Source organism: Poecilia reticulata, linkage group LG6 (genome assembly GCF_000633615.1).
Source record: "Poecilia reticulata strain Guanapo linkage group LG6, Guppy_female_1.0+MT, whole genome shotgun sequence".
NCBI lineage: Eukaryota > Metazoa > Chordata > Actinopteri > Cyprinodontiformes > Poeciliidae > Poecilia > Poecilia reticulata.
Window position 1 is genome coordinate 30,552,658 of NC_024336.1, and position 15,530 is coordinate 30,568,187.

Here is a 15,530-nt window from a genome sequence, read left to right on the forward strand (position 1 = left end):
GATTTTTAATAGTAATAAATACATATGAGATTCTCCTTATTGTGGCATTTAACAAATACAAATAACAATGGTATTTTTAACTGACCTAAAACAAGAAAGGTTTGATTTAACTTCAGGGGAAAAACAGTTGTATGTCTTGATTCGGTGTATGTAAACTTCTAGTTTTTGTTAATTACAAGTGACAGATGACTCTCCAGATTGTTTTTAAATAAGAGTCAATTTATTTGAGGTTCATATTAAGAAACTTTTGAACAAATTTAATTTGTAGTGGAAAAACAACTTCTCTGTTACAATTCTCTATTTTTCATCCAAGATGTTTCTTGATAAAAACACAAACACACAGACGAACCGCTCACAATTTCATGCATCAACAGACAAAATATTAAATTACAACATAACACGTTGAGTCAAAATGCTGGTTTCTGTCGGTCATTTACTGAATTTGATGCAGACAAACAGAATAAGCAGTTTGGGATGAAGGCACTGCAGCCTGTCAGACTCGACTCGGGGCTAAAGGCTGGATGGCAGCAGCTCAGTAGTTGGCTCTGAGCTGGCGGTTTTCCTCCCGCAGCCTCTCGATCTCCTCCACCAGAGACTCGTTGACAGAATATTTCTCGATCAGACCGTGGATCTCCGTCTGGAACAACATGTCAAACGAACGTCACCGGTTTTAGCTAAATAAAAGGATCAAATTGAACATAAATCCTTGAATTAAGTCCTCAGAATGAAAAACAGAAGTTTTTACCAGCTGGATGTAAAACTGCCGGATCATTTCCACCTGCAGGTTGAGGATGTCCTGGTGACAGGCGGTCCTAACGTCACAGGAAAAAAAAAAACAACCTTTAAATTTACTGTTTCCCAGTTTTCTGCACAAGTAAGGAAGCTTTTCAACTAATGTTGGTCAAAGTGGGGAGCGGGGGCCATTTACGGGCCCTGGAATGATTTATTTGCAGCCTCCCCCCCAACCACAATTCAAGAATAAATTAGTACAAAACTACACATTTTAAATTCAAATCTATTGAGAAAAATGTTAGCTGCAACACAAAGCAATCAACTTTTCCAAACTTTATGGTTTCCTTCTGTTGTCATGGCGACTAGGACCATATCTACTCATTGACAAACTTGAAAGTAAACCTTGGCGAACCACAGCCTGCTTTTAATTGCTGTATTAAGACTTGGCTACATACAGCAGGTGTTTTCAGATGGAGACTGAACTAGATTCTGGTTTTATTGCTGAAAATAGAAAATATTTCTCAGGATTCTTCAAAAATAACTGGATGCCTTTCATTAAAGAAGAAAAACATACAACAGTTAAAGTTTTCTATCAACAGCATTCCTACAAAAAATGTGTTTAATATAGTTAAACTTAATTTATTGTTGAGTAAATAAAAAAAAATATGTTGTTTTTGATTTTAGTTTTAAAAAATGATTTTATTTTTGACCCGCTAATAGTTTTGAGTCCAAGTGATAAAAAGTTTGGACACCTGAACTCCTCCAGCGTTTCGTGGATCATGTTCTGGATGAAGTGGATCTGCAGGGACGTGAGCGGAGCGGCGCCGTCCTGTCCGACCACGTCTGCGATGTTCTGGGACAGAGACGAGCACGCCGCTGCCATCGCAGCTGAACCTGAAGCTTAACGCCGGAATCAGGATGTTAGAAACGGACCCAGACTGGTGCCGTAACCATGGAAACCAAGCTGTACCTGCTGCTGCTGCTGCTGCTGCTGCTGCGCCGGCGGCAGATGAGCCGTAACTGAGCTGAGTCTGAATGCCGTTGGCCCCACGGAGGCTCGGTTCTGCAGCGTAGAAAGGCGTCACCGCCTGACTCTGATTGGTCTGCTGGGTTGTAGAGGGCAGAGTCTGAGACCCCCCTTCCTGGTTGGAGCCGCTGCTCCTCTCAGGCTGAAACAACAGAGGTCAGAGGTCAAACCTTCGCTTCAGACCAGAGTTTATCAAAGTGGGGGCCTCAGAAAATTGGAGAAGATGAGAACATGAAAAAAAAGCTTTTATTTTTAGTTATCATAATTTTTGTTACACGATAATATTTTTAAAATACAAGTTAAAATAATTATTTCTGACGCTCATTTTCTGATTGGCTGCCAGCTAAATTCATCTTTGCTCCTCAAACTAACGGAGCAATCAGAAAACGGAAAAGATTCAGACAAGAAAAAGACCAGAAGGACTAAATAACATCTTATGTGATTAATGTGAAATATTACATGTTTTCTTTTAATCTGGTAATAAAGTCATAAAATATTTATCTGATAAAAAAAGAACACATGATCATCTAAAATCAACATTTATGCTAAATTAATGTAATAATTATTGAATAATAAATAAAAAACACTGTAAAAGCTGATGTTTGTTTACATTTTGTAGAGTTTTCTGTAGGTTTCTTAATGCTTGTTCAAGAAAAAGTTTGTTAATCCTCCTGACTAAATATGGTCATCACCTTCCTGTCAGATGGCTCAACGCCGGCGGTGGCGTTGGTCGGCTCCTCCTCTTTGATCGTCTGAGGGGACAGGAAGATGGACAGCGGGCTGTAGGACCGGCCCCCGGCTGCGCCCCGTTGGGTCCCCAGGGGTGTCCGGCGCTGTGAGCCGCCACCTGAGTGAGAGTCTGACAGCAGCCAGAGAGGTCATCGCCATGGCAACAGGCAAACACATGTAGACTAATCTGCTGAAAACTCGCATCAGAACAGGGTTTCCAGTAAAACTCTGACCTTCTCTGACCGGAGAGAAGATGTCCAGGCTGGCCCGTCCCACCAACTGCTGACCTTCGCCCTCCACACCGGTAACTATGGAAACACAGTCAGGGCGTTAATCCAGAACCAGACGATTTATGAGGAGGTGGAAGGAAGTGATGCGTCCTGCGGTACCCTGTGATCTTCCAAAGGCAGCGTCTCCTTCTACGGCCTGAGTCCCCGGGTCTGGACCTGCAGCGGCAGCAGCAGAGAAACCGAATTAAACACATCTGTCTGCAGCTGGGATGGAGCATAAAAATGTAGATTTAAAAGTTAAACAGGGAAAGAAAATGTGAGACAGCTTCATAATTATTAGCAGCAGAACAAACCACTGTTGTGCTGTGATGGCCTTTAACATATTAATCATGGAAATTGTAAAAAGAAGAAGTTCAGTAAAGGCTTGAGTCGCCCTCTGCTGGCCGTTACGCAGAATGCAATCTTAAAGTTCTGAACTGATTTCATATTTTCTGTCTTATTAAAGTAAATATAAATTCAGAAAGAAATGTTAATTTATAAAAAATAGATTTTTGGACCTTCGCGAGGAGGAGAGAAGACGTCTAGACTGTTCCGTCCCACGATCCCGAACTTCTCCCCCTGAGGATGTTGCTCTGCCCCCTGCTGGCCTTCACCCTCACGACACATCACCTCCGCGCTGGCGCCCTCTGCTGGACAGAACACTCCAATCACTGTCTGGATTTTCTTCACAGAAGAAAATCCAGACAGTGATTGGATGGATGGAACAAAACAGGATGTTTTGTTCCATCCTGTTTTCTGGCTCAACGCTGTTTTCTGGCTCAATGGAACATGTTTTGAAGAGGAAAACCCTCACAGAACCAGAACTTTACAAACAAGTGTTTTGGGAAGCGCTTAATTTCTTAACACTGCCTTCTTTTGAGGATGCATTAATAGTTTTTATTTTGTATACTAATCACCATTTTTTAAGCATTTTGTTCAGTGTTATACTTTTTATTTCTTTGGTTCATTCTTCTGTATGTTTGTTACGCAGAACAGGATTCAAGATAAATTCCAATCAAACAGGAGCTTAAAATTTGAGAAAAGAAAAATCCAACACAAGTTTAAGATTTTTGATCCTTAACATTTGTTTTTAGAAATGGCAGTAGATCAAATTCCTGTGAAAATTATTGGAGTAAAACTTTCAAGTTTTTCTTCTTTCAGTTCAGAAATGACTGGACTTTATTCCAATAAGAACCAAAAAGGAAATTTTAACACACAGATTTATTTTTCCACTTTGTCCAGACGTAGAAAATGGTCTCCAGTTAAAGTTGGATTATTAATTTATCTATGGTATAGAGCCGTTTTCCTCTTTATAAAATATTTTTCTGACTTTATGTCACTCTAGATTATAGGACGCATTCATCAAAGCACTGGGAAATGAGTCAAATGTATTTAGAAATTGTTATAGCCTGGAAAATAACATAACTTAAATGTTATTCCATCTATTTTTCTGGAAGCTTGTTTTTCAAACCTGGAGACTTTCTGTTTATCCACAAGGAGAAGTGATTTGGGAAATGCAGTGCGTTTCGTGCAGGTTTCTCAACCCTGATGCTTCGGGCCCACAGACCTGCTGAAGCTTGATAAGCACCCTTTTATTTAGAAATTAACGTACAGCTGGAAACACAAGCTTATTATACCTTCACTGTTTTAAATATATGCAGTTTTATCACAATCAAAACAGTATATTTTTCAAAAACAAATCTTTGCAGCAGAGTCTGCAGATACACTCAAAAGAAAACAATCGTAATCAAACTTCATTGAATTTGCTTAACAAATGAATTCTATACTTTTTTAATTTAAAGAATGAAAAACAGCTTTAACTTCTCACAACAATTCTCCCACACATGAACCGCTCTGACTGAAGCGTTTAGGTCAGACAGCAGGGAAGGACAGTTGCGGTTACCTGTGCAGGTGACCTGTCTCTGAGGGGCGGGGCCTGCGCTGGGGGCGGGGTCAGACTGGATGCCCAGTTTGGAACTGGATCTCTTTGAACTGGAAGTCCTGGCATGCCCGAGTCTACTGGACTGAAGCGGGACAGAGAGAAAGAGTGTAAATGTTTTTACGTTTAATAAATGTCATCTCAGATTCATCAGCGAGGGAAGCAAGTTGTCGATTAATGAGTTAATTTAAAGTTAATTGATCTTATTTAACGATTACTTGATCAGCGGCCATTTTCTTAAAAACTTGTTTTCTCTTATGACCGTCTTTCAGTAACATGAAGAGCTCCATAGGTTACATTAAAAAAAAAAGAAAACATCAATAAATTTAGACATTATTTTGAGTCGGTTGTAATAAATACTGATTGAATAAACATAAACGTGTTTTTCCTAAACATTATTGAAATCAGACATATTTATAAAATATAACGAAACGGCAACCTCTTGGGTTGATGAATAGAAAAATAAAAGAAAACCAATATGTGACACACTTGAAACGGAGATATGTTAATAAATAAATACCGTCTGTAGTTGCTTTTGAAGGGATGTTAGAACTTCACTCCATGAAGTCTTAAAAAGCCATCTTGATTATTGGCATCGTGTTTTTTTCGATCGTGTTATAATTTCCCTGCATTATCTCCTCCGCTCTTCTGTTTTCACGACCTCCTGGCCTCCGGAGCGCATCAGTACATTTTAGGATGCCGTCGCTGCTTCGTTATGCATCTCAGCTGAATGAGCGACATTAAGATGAAACTTAACTTGTCGGGTGTTTACATTTTAAAACTGAACCGCATACACCGGACTCTGTTTGGACCGTTTCTCTTTCCCGTTCTGGTTTTGGCCGCCATCTTTGTTTCTGTATCAAAGGTTTTGCTTATTACGAATGAGTAGCGGCGCCCTCTGCTGGATGGCGGCCAAACTACAACACTAAAATAAGGCCTAATCAGACGTTTTCATTGGAACCTATTTTAATCTAATAACACATTAATCGACAATTTATTGTAAGATTATTAATTGCTTGCATCCCTACTCTGATAATCCAGATTTTACTCCACCTTGAGTCTGCTGGCGTTACTCTGGAAACGCAGGCAGGTGACGGAGGTTTTGTGGGCCACTGTGATTCTGGTGGGGCTGCTGGAGTTCCTCAGGTCGTACTGGTAGATTTTCCCCTGAGTGGACCCGACCACCAGACCGGTGCCGTCCAGCGTGAAGTCCACCGAGGTCAGAGGGGTGTCCACACGGATCGCCCGCAGGACTCTGCAGGGCGGTCAATTCAACACGGACATGTTCCAGTTCTCATTGCATCAGCGTGAAGCATCAGAACTGGACCGATGTCTCAAAGCGAGCAGAACTCACAACTTGCTGGCCGTGTCGTAGCAGATGATCTTCTTATCGAGGCCGACGCTGACGACGAGCAGGTCGCTGGTCGGGGAGAAGGCCAACCCCGAGCTGGGCGCCTTGTGGGCGCCGTCAAACACCTGCAGCTCCCTCTGAGTGTTGGCGTCCCACAGCACCATGGTGCCGCCGTCAGACACGCTTCCCAGCAGCGAGCGCTTCACCGTGGACAGCCGCAGGTCGTGGATGGGCTGGGGAGGCAAAATAAGGAGGGGTGGGCATTTATTGTATCATTTATCGTTATAAATTACGTATCATGATAAGATTTTTGATTTATCGTTTTCACAATATATTCCAATTAATGACGTTTAACTGTCCGTATATTGTTGGAATTGATATTTTCTCTGCCGTTTGTTCAAAGAGATCAATACATTTAAAAATATGATTAAATGCAGTTCCTATGTGGAGTTTAAGAGCATCATTCATGTTGGCTATGAATGTTGTGCAAATCTAATTTCACTTGTGATTAGGGCTGAAACTAAATTATTTTACTTATCGATTATTCTGACGATTAATCGATTAGTCTGATAATAAAATTGGCACATTCATTTATCAGTTAACTACTTCATCTTATTCTACGCAATATTAGAAATATATTCCAAAAATGAAAACAAATAATTAAATTCCTTTTTAATTAAGAATCTAAGCATTTTATTGCCTAAAATGTATTACTATAGCATTTATCTAGTGAATGCTTGATTATTTCAAGCAAACAATAAATCTGCAGCTAAAAAAATACTTCTAACATCAACATGAGGAAAGCTCAAATCTTATCAATACAATTGATAAAAACTGATCTGCTGATTATTATAGATTAGTTATCTATAAATAATTAGCAAAAGGTGTTTCATTCATATATATTTTACATAATTTGTATCAGGTGAAGCCAAAACTGCTATTTGAAGAGTTTTGGGTAAGACCTATTTATAAATATTTGTTTTTACTTTAAATGCAAAATGTTTATATTTTTTATACAGTTTTGGCTTATTTGCCTCTCTGACGGTTTCATTCTTTCAGCAAATGGCCTTTTTCTGAGTCTGTAAACTCCAGCAGTTAACGATTAATCAATGACTAAATTAGTTGATTATTTTTTAAATAATTGAACCATCATGATTAATCGTTTCAGCCCTGATCTACAATACTTTAAAGACAAGATTTTTTATGATTTAATGCAAATTGAAATGCAAAAAATCTGGATAAAAATAGGGAAGGCTGAGGAACCCTTTCTCCTGATGTTTGGCAGTAAATTTGACAGCTGGACCATTTAAATCAGGAAAATGTCAGCTATTGTTTTTTTGATCTTAAATGCAAAATGTATACATTTTTGTAGTTTTAATTACTGCTGTCATTTTGTTGTTTTTCAGAAAATGGCCTTATTTAGAGTCTATATACTCCAGTTAACAATTAACCGATTACTAAATTAGTTGATGATTATTTCAATAATTGTTTAATCATAATCAATAATTACTTATGATTGAATTCAAACCCCAGATGAGAATCTGTCTCACCTGGTTGCTGCCGTGGCCGAAGGCTCTGCTGGACAGGTTGGTGGTCAGGCTGTGCAGGACCAGGTCGCCGCTGGTGGAGCCGGAGACGATGCAGCTGTCGTTAGCGTTGAAGGACACGCAGGTGACCTCTTCTTTGTGGTCCTGAGAGACACAAACAGGAAGCATCAGCAGTTCAGACTCCCAGCTGGTGGGTCGGGTGGGCCTCTGTGCGCTGAGGTCTTCTTACTTTGAGGGAGCGGTGCAGCCTCTTGGACTTCAGGTCCCACATGTGGACGCACTGGTCCAGACCGCCACTGACCAGAAACTGGGATGAGGAACTCAGACACACCCGGGTCTGTTTTTTCTGCATCAGAAACAAGAATGTAGGAAAAATGTGAATAAAAGACTTATAATAATGATCATACTAGACATTTTAAACCTCTGACAGCGTTTCCCCCAGTGTATCATAAGCCTGGCGGGCCACCAGGCTTGACTTGTGCCCCCACCAGGCTAGATAAAAAACACTTTAATTAGGATGAAACCATTGACATCTATGTTGTGTTTTTTTATGTTTTCCTTTTTTAAGTTTTAATTTTTTAGTTGGTGTTAGGTGTTGATAATAATGTCTTCCTATAACACATATTTGCCTAGCCATATTTTAAAAATTTCTCTGAACTTTAAACGTTTCTTTACCCAAAAACGTGTTGGGCCTCTGGCTGACAGCTCTGGCGCCCCCTACTGGAAGGCTCAGTGATTTTTCCTCTGGTTTTAAATTTAGCTCTAAGATGAGGCGACCAGAGAGGACTCACCCCATCGGCCAGTTCAACCACTGGAACAGGAGCCGACTTGAGACTGGAAACCACCAGCTTGTCTCCGCTGCTGCTGGCACTCACCAGGTACTGGTCTGAGGGAACTGGGTTAAGGATGGAGACGTTTTTAACTTGGTCGGCTAAGAATAAAAATAAAAACACTGAAGTTACAGAAAAACATTAATATGAGGAGCAACACTGTTTCTCTCTGAGGAATCTGGCTTCCTCCCACATTTCTAAAACACAGCTGTTAGATTCTCTAATTTGTGAGAGTGTGTGTGTGTGTGTGCATGGTCGTTTGTCCTGTGATGGACTAGCAACCTGTCCAGAGTGTATAAGATTTAAAGGGGAAGTGTTATATGCTTTCCAGTCACATACTCCCATTTTACAGCACAATCAAGTAACTATTGATTGTGCTGATTGTAACTTCAGTTCTTACTAAAAATGCTGCATATCAAATCTGACTTACATTAAATTTCACTTTGTCACTTAATGCCTTAAAATTGGGCGTCTGTCTCTTTAAAGACTCCTTCTCAAGTCAGCAGAACATCGATCCTCTATTAACCCCTCAACATAATTTTTACCAGCGTTTCACTGAGAAGAGGCTCATATAAAGAGCTCAGCAATGTGCAGTTCAATCAGGTGTTTGCTAATTGCTGCTGGCTAGTCTGAAGGAGCCGAGTTACAGGGGAGGATTGCTCTGTGAGGCGAAAGCTGTGAAGCTTTTAAAATGCAGCTCAGGGGAGGAGCTGCACCTGGAAGGCGGGGCTAGGTCCACCCAGACGTTTTGTACAGCTGAATGGTTGCCATGGAGATTAAAGGATTTCCCAAACATAAAACTACACTCCAGGTTTGTTTTGGATGAGGGAATAACATTATAACATGATGTATAGCTCAAAAAAGTTGATTTTACATTAATAGTGTCCCTTTAAAGCAGGGCTGGGCAACTCCGGGCCTCCAGGGCAACCTGCAACCTTTGCATGTGTCTCAACTTCAACAAATCTGAGTTAAATAATGAGGTCGTTAGCAGGACTCTGGAGAACCTGACTGCTCTTAAGAGGTGATTCAAGAATTTTATTGAAGCGTGTTGAACCTGAGAGACATCTAAGAGTTGCAGGACATCAGCCCTCAAAGACATACATTGCCCCACCCCTGCTTTAAAGAGAAGTAGCAGAAGCAAATGAGGCAGATTAGCAATGTTTCTCAACAACTGATGGTATCAGCCCGGTTATGTTAGTGTGGAATATAATCTATGCTGTTAACTGTTAACATGTCATGACTGTCATGCAGTCTTCAGTCAGAGGCCTCTTCAGGGTCATTGCGAGACTGACTGCTACTGGAGCTCCTTCCTGCCCACAGCATCACCATCCACAATGCAACTTTGAGGAAACTTGGATGATATAAGTTTTGACATTTAACTTCCCTTTGGAATAAACAAAGTATTAATTCCAATATTTTGGATGTTTTGATGCAAATTTAATTAAAACAAATAAATGAATAAAATTTGAATAAATGTATTCGAGAGGAGATAGAAACACTTTTTCCCCCCCGTAAGCGTTAAGATTATCCATTTTCTTCCATCCAGATCTCAGCTGCAACCATTCATCAGGATACTGTTGGAGCTCCAGCAGGCCTGAGCAACGGGATGGCTGCCGCTGTGGGGGTTAAACTGCTCCAGAGTCGCCATGGAAACCGCATCCCAGATCTTCACACAGTCTCCGGTTGACACCAGGCGCGTCACCTCCTCCATGGCAGCAGCTGGGGGTTAAAACAAACACACCTCAATGTGGTTCCCAATCAAAAAACCCATGAACTTTCCACATTAAAAACTAATCCAGCATTTGAGGTTTTAACATATTACAGAAAAGTTTAGATGGAGTAATTTAAAGCAAACATAGCGGCAACAATTTGAGAAATCATAGCGTTCAGAAGTTGAACTATAACCTTCACTTGTACCTAACGCAGCTGAGTCTCTGCAGAGCAAAGATGAACAGAGGATCTCTTTGATGTGCACATTCATCACTGAACTCATTAAAAAGAGTGTTTCTCGAAAACGTCTCAGTTTTTTCCTCTAACTTGCAGAATTTTATGTCTAAAACTCCCCAAAACGTTGAAAAGCTGGAAAATAAATTAATTGAAACTTTAAATTAAAACAATTCATAAGTCTGTTCCATCATTGTCTTTTCGTGTATGCTTTATTTAAAGTATGTTTATTTTATAAAACACTCCAAGTCACTCTGTGCATGAATGGTGTACTATAATTAGGTTTTATTGTAGTTATATGGTGAGGATATAAAAACTCAGGTGTTTTGTTGCTTATATCACAACGAAACTAAATTTGCTGAAAAAATCATTTAAATGTAAGCAAATATAACAAATCTCCCCGCAGCAAACATCAGTTTTTAACCATTACACTAAAAGCTTGTTGGTTTATATTGATCAATCTGACCAACCCTGCTACAACTAGTCAACGTTAACTAGCTAACGTTTGTGAGCTACTGCAGGTTTAAAGTTCCCGAGAAGCCAGAAAAGTGTCGTGAACAACATGAAAGTTTTCCGGAATCTTAAAAGATTTTGGATAAGAAAGTTATACAAACCCTGAAAGTAAAGAAGATCCTCAAAAACTGACAATGTTTAGTTTTCGATCCTCCTGTAGCCGCTAACCGCCACTACGGAACACCAGGAGGTATAAAACACCCAACAGGCGCCTGTCTAAGCTGCAATAACACGTCAGCGAGGCCGCCATCTTGGAAGGGGAAAGGACAACCAAACGCGCAGACCCTTCAGTCCATCTGAAGATTACTTTTTAAAAATTAAATATCTGTCCTTCTTCCATTTAATCTTCTCGTAATCATGTACATGCTGTTAGGATGGTCGTTATCTCTAAACAGAACTTTAGGTCACATAAGATTTGTAAGTTTTATATAAAATAATAAATATATACGAAGAAATGTTTGTCGTCACCTGTTCACCAAACCATTTGCATTTCTGTGTGCAAATAGTTTGCAAAAGAAAACACCACAAAGATGGTGTATGGATACAGCGAAGAATGACATAAGGATGTTTGGTGTGAGAAAAAGACGTCTAAAGAGCTCTTTCTAGACTCTTAAGAGCTGCTGTAGCACATCTACACCGCTAGGCCGCAGACTCGCGTCATGTTGTCCCATGAACGGAAGAGAAGAAGTAATCTCCCGCCCCATCCACAAATGGTTTTAAACGGAGGCGGGACGCTTTTCTTTACTCGGTATAATTTTATCTGAATCATCGATTTACTGTACAAGGTCGCCGCCAACATGGTGAGGACTAAAGCCGACAGTGTTCCTGCATCATACAGGAAAGGTAAAAGTAACGAGATTTATTTAAATTCTACCAACGTATTTTTTTTATTTCGTATTGTTTAAAAAACTTGATTTTTGTATTGAATCTGGTGACCTGGAATCCGTCAGACATGCTTCATAAACCGACACAAAGAAGACGCCTTATATTTTTTTAGATTAAGTTTGTATTAGATGTAATTTATTTCCTCCCACATCTGATTAGTGTAACTGTCAATGAGTTAAATAATCGGCTGGTGGTGCATCTTTAAACAGCCTCCCGCCAACAGGAGACTGGTTCCGCACTTTTCGGCTCATACTGAATAAAACAACATATTATAACACTTTAAAGGTCGTTGTAGTTGTAAAAGAATGTTTATTCCAACAGATTCGGACTTATCTGACACCTTGTCAGCTGACAAAAAACGTTCGTCTTGTTTCGTTTTCAGCTTTCTGCCAAACTGGCGCCAGTTTTTAGCGCCTCAGAGCGTCTCTGTATGAATGTTCCACCAAACTCCATTCAGAAGTTTCATAATTACGTCTGTTCACGCTAATAACAAGAGATAGACTAATGATGAAATATAATAAACTCTTTATTTCTATTTTATTAAATGTTTTTGAAAATTCGGCGTAAAAATAAATCACATTTTCACTTCTTTGGTATGTTTAAACTGTATAATTTGATCAGTACCTTTTATAAATGCCGGTGTTTACAGAGCTGTTGCGCATAAATGCTCAAGCTTTAGTTATGGTTACATTGTTTCATTCACAAAAGTATGAAAATTGCTTGAAGGATATTTCTGGTCTGGAACTACAGAAAAAATAAATTAAATAATGGAAAAGCAACTATGTTCCCTTATTTTTGAGTGAACTGTAACTCTTAGTTCTTCGGTTAATTGGTTAATAATCACCAGTTTTCGGATGCATTTCAGTAATTCAGGTTCTGTACCAAGAATCTAGTAAATATTCTTGAAAGTTATAAAATGCACAACAATGTGATGATGAAATTCTGAAAATATCTAAATTGTTTCAATTTTCTAGAATAAAACTATCCATTTGCATTTTTTGCATCATAGTCAAGAGAAACACATGAGGTGGTTCTTTTAAGTGTGTGTTTCTCTCTCTCTCTCTCATCAGTCTGTCGCATCTTATTTTCCAGCTGTTGCAGCATCTGCGCCTCGTAAGTCACTGGGCTCCAGTTCAGCCAATGCGTCGTCGTCGTCGTCCAGCGGCTACTCGTCCAACCCGGGTCAGTTCGAGTTCACCCAGTCACAGCTGAACGCCGATCGTACATGACGCAACTGACACTGAAGTTTGTTCCACAGCAAAGAACAAATACGCCGGTGGGAACCCCGTGTGTCTCCGTCCGACCCCCACCTGGCAGAAAGGCATCGGGGATTTCTTTGGCGGGCCACCTAGAAAGCCAGAGAAGGAAAACCAGAAACCCACAGAGTCTGATGAAGAGGAGGCTGGCGGCAGCGGCATGTCGAAGGCCAGCAGGAAGTATGTTTGATGAAACCGCAGATTGGCGTCTGGTCAGATTTCTGAGTTGGCAGATAAAGACGATGCTGAGCTGACTCTAATTTTATCCTGACCGTTTAAAAACATTGAGATGTGATACCACTGCAGTTAGAGGCGTGTTTCATATCGACTACAGATTTTAACACTTTGGCATTAAACTGCAGAGCTTTTTTGTAAAGTTTGAGCATGAATTCATTCATTCATTTGAGATGTTTACTTCAGGTAAAATGGTTTGTGCATTTCAGGGTTCATACAGGTGATTGAAATCCTTGAAATGCTTGCATTTCAATTTGGTGTTTGGAAGGTGCTTTTTGTCCATAAAACTGCAAACAGTGCAACTCTAAAGCCTAAAATTAGACATCATCTACAGTTGTGGACATTTTTATGTATCTAATAAAAAGACAAACCTTTTCTGTCTCTGTCTGAAATTAAATCGGATTAAATTTATCCTTTTTTAGGCCAGGTAGAATTACCAAACTATATGAGACATACAATTTTCTTCTATTTTAGTTGCTGCAGATACTAAATAGAAGATACCATCACAAGATGTTATTAATAATAGTAATAAATGACATAATAGTGAATTAATTTTTCTTTAGTTCGTTTTATTTTTATCCCAAATGTGTGGTGGGAAACTTAAATGGCTTAAATATAACTAAGAAAAGTACAAACCCTGGTGTTAATGAGGTTTGATTTGATGAGAATTGTGTTTTTGTTTGGATTCCAACAGATTTATTTATTTAGATTTAACCTCTGCTGTGAGTTGGGATGCACAATATAGTGCTGTTAACATCGGTATGTCAGTGATATGGTCGCTTTTTTCACTGAGAAATCTGAATTACTCTGGAAAGTGTTAACTTCTGGATGTCCCCCCCTCCCTCATTTCCTTCATGAGCAAAAACATAAATGAGCAAATGTTTTTTTTTCCCCACACATTTTTCCAACATGTGGGTGAAAAAAAGATTTTTCTTCATTTGTAGCCTTGAGCTCCTTCTTTCCAGCACATTTTGATGACTCTATTTTCAGATGATTGAGAGAATCTTTCTCACAGAATGAAACTCTCCAGCAGGTGGTTTTTGGTCTACTTCTCAGTTTAATCTCATACGTCTTTGTTTTGCTCAGGTCCAGACCTCTGCCTGCCGAGGATGAGGAAGATGACTGAGCATGCCTGGCGTCTCTACCCAGGAAGGAATTTTAATGTATATGTGTATATAAATACTACTGAATTCTGTTGTATAGCTCATTAAACATGTTTTAACTGTTTATTTTTACATCCTGCAGAGTCAGGATTATGATTTGTGGCTTGACTTCTTCTCGGCTTTTTTTCTATTAAATATTAAATGAATGTCTGATGAGTAGTGTCAAATGTTTTACTAATGTGGGATTTTCTCAAGACATGCTGGATAATCTGTGGACCTAATCCTGATTAACGCATGTTTGTCTTCAGTTCTTGGACTTCATTCCAGAATAACATGAAATCAAGTGAGATTTTAGGTTGCTTATGCTATTAAAGACACTTTAATTGTGGAAAGAAGCTGTTGTGTGTGCAGAACTGAAATAACTAGATTAGCCTGCAAATACAAAACTTTAAGGAAATAGATGTCTCATTAATTTGATTACATTTTCCCCGTTAAGCAGAACTGAAGGCGCATTGTTTGATACACCGCCCCAACGGACGGGCGGGTAGTAGAAAACAAACCCATACGGAAGCCCGCGCAGTCATGCTATTCCGAAACAAATGAGCAAGGGTTAAACAGACGCCATGGATCAGATTTATACTCTTTAAGAGTCGCTGCATTTCAACAATATCTAAAAATGAACGAGTTTAATGCTGACAGGTGTTGATGTTTACTTCCGCCTGAAGATCCTCTGACCCGCCCCGCTTTTGCTAGTTTAGTTAACTAGTCGTTGATGCTTCTTCGTGCGCAGTTTGCTTAAGGATTGGTAGTTAAACCAGTCAAACAACTTCTGTTGTGTCCACTTTAACCGGGGGAAGATGTCGCGGAACGGCCACTTTCCGTGGACGGTGGTCGTCCTCACCTGCCAACACAAAGACAGCGTGTATGCTTTCCAGAGAGGTGAGAAGCATCTGTTCAATTTACGATCTTAGAGTAATCTTTATATTTTATACTGTGCAGTTGCATCAGTTGACCTGAGGGTGTCGCTGATGTACGAAATTAATTACAATGAGAAGAATCGACTTTATTCAAGAAATTTGGCTTGGGTTCCACTTAGCTTTCGATGAAGACATTTTAAATCTGTCTTTTTCTCTCTCTCTCTCTCTCTCTCTCTCTCTCTCTCTCTCTCTCT

General features: G+C 39.7%; 3 protein-coding genes across 9 annotated transcripts in view; 2 read left to right on the forward strand and 1 right to left on the reverse strand.

Annotated features, from left to right (window-relative positions):
• Positions 1 to 198: 198 nt before the first annotated feature.
• Positions 199 to 11,080, reverse strand: nedd1 (NEDD1 gamma-tubulin ring complex targeting factor). 4 transcript variants are annotated; one of them, XM_008412605.1, is made up of 16 exons: positions 10,983 to 11,080; positions 10,000 to 10,143; positions 8,386 to 8,480; positions 7,824 to 7,940; positions 7,598 to 7,738; positions 6,051 to 6,280; positions 5,750 to 5,951; positions 4,661 to 4,781; positions 3,276 to 3,404; positions 2,878 to 2,934; positions 2,722 to 2,796; positions 2,452 to 2,618; positions 1,703 to 1,901; positions 1,485 to 1,632; positions 746 to 812; positions 199 to 637 (listed from the first exon to the last, which is right to left on the reverse strand). In XM_008412605.1, exons 2-16 carry the CDS (start codon positions 10,133 to 10,135, stop codon positions 533 to 535), a joined length of 1,989 nt encoding a protein of 662 aa, XP_008410827.1. In that variant the 5' UTR covers positions 10,136 to 10,143; positions 10,983 to 11,080; the 3' UTR covers positions 199 to 532. The 4 variants fall into 4 exon arrangements, with proteins under 4 accessions (XP_008410827.1, XP_008410830.1, XP_008410828.1 ...); XM_008412608.1 differs by having other exon boundaries at positions 1,485 to 1,634; positions 1,717 to 1,901; positions 3,276 to 3,407; XM_008412606.1 differs by having other exon boundaries at positions 1,485 to 1,634; positions 1,711 to 1,901; positions 3,276 to 3,407.
• Positions 11,081 to 11,575: 495 nt separating this feature from the next.
• On the forward strand, positions 11,576 to 14,565 carry pclaf (PCNA clamp associated factor). The gene is made up of 4 exons (XM_008412616.2): positions 11,576 to 11,724; positions 12,859 to 12,948; positions 13,025 to 13,202; positions 14,343 to 14,565. The coding sequence occupies exons 1-4, from the start codon at positions 11,679 to 11,681 to the stop codon at positions 14,380 to 14,382; spliced, it is 354 nt and encodes a 117-aa protein (XP_008410838.2). The 5' UTR covers positions 11,576 to 11,678; the 3' UTR covers positions 14,383 to 14,565.
• A 633-nt stretch (positions 14,566 to 15,198) lies between these two features.
• fcsk (fucose kinase) overlaps positions 15,199 to 15,530 on the forward strand; it is an 18,218-nt gene continuing 17,886 nt past the window's right edge. For all 4 annotated transcript variants that reach the window (XM_008412619.2, XM_008412618.2, XM_008412620.2 and 1 more), the window contains exon 1: positions 15,199 to 15,298. In XM_008412619.2, coding sequence (XP_008410841.1) covers positions 15,217 to 15,298 — 82 coding nt within the window. In that variant the 5' untranslated portion in view covers positions 15,199 to 15,216. The remainder of the gene's footprint in view (positions 15,299 to 15,530) is intronic.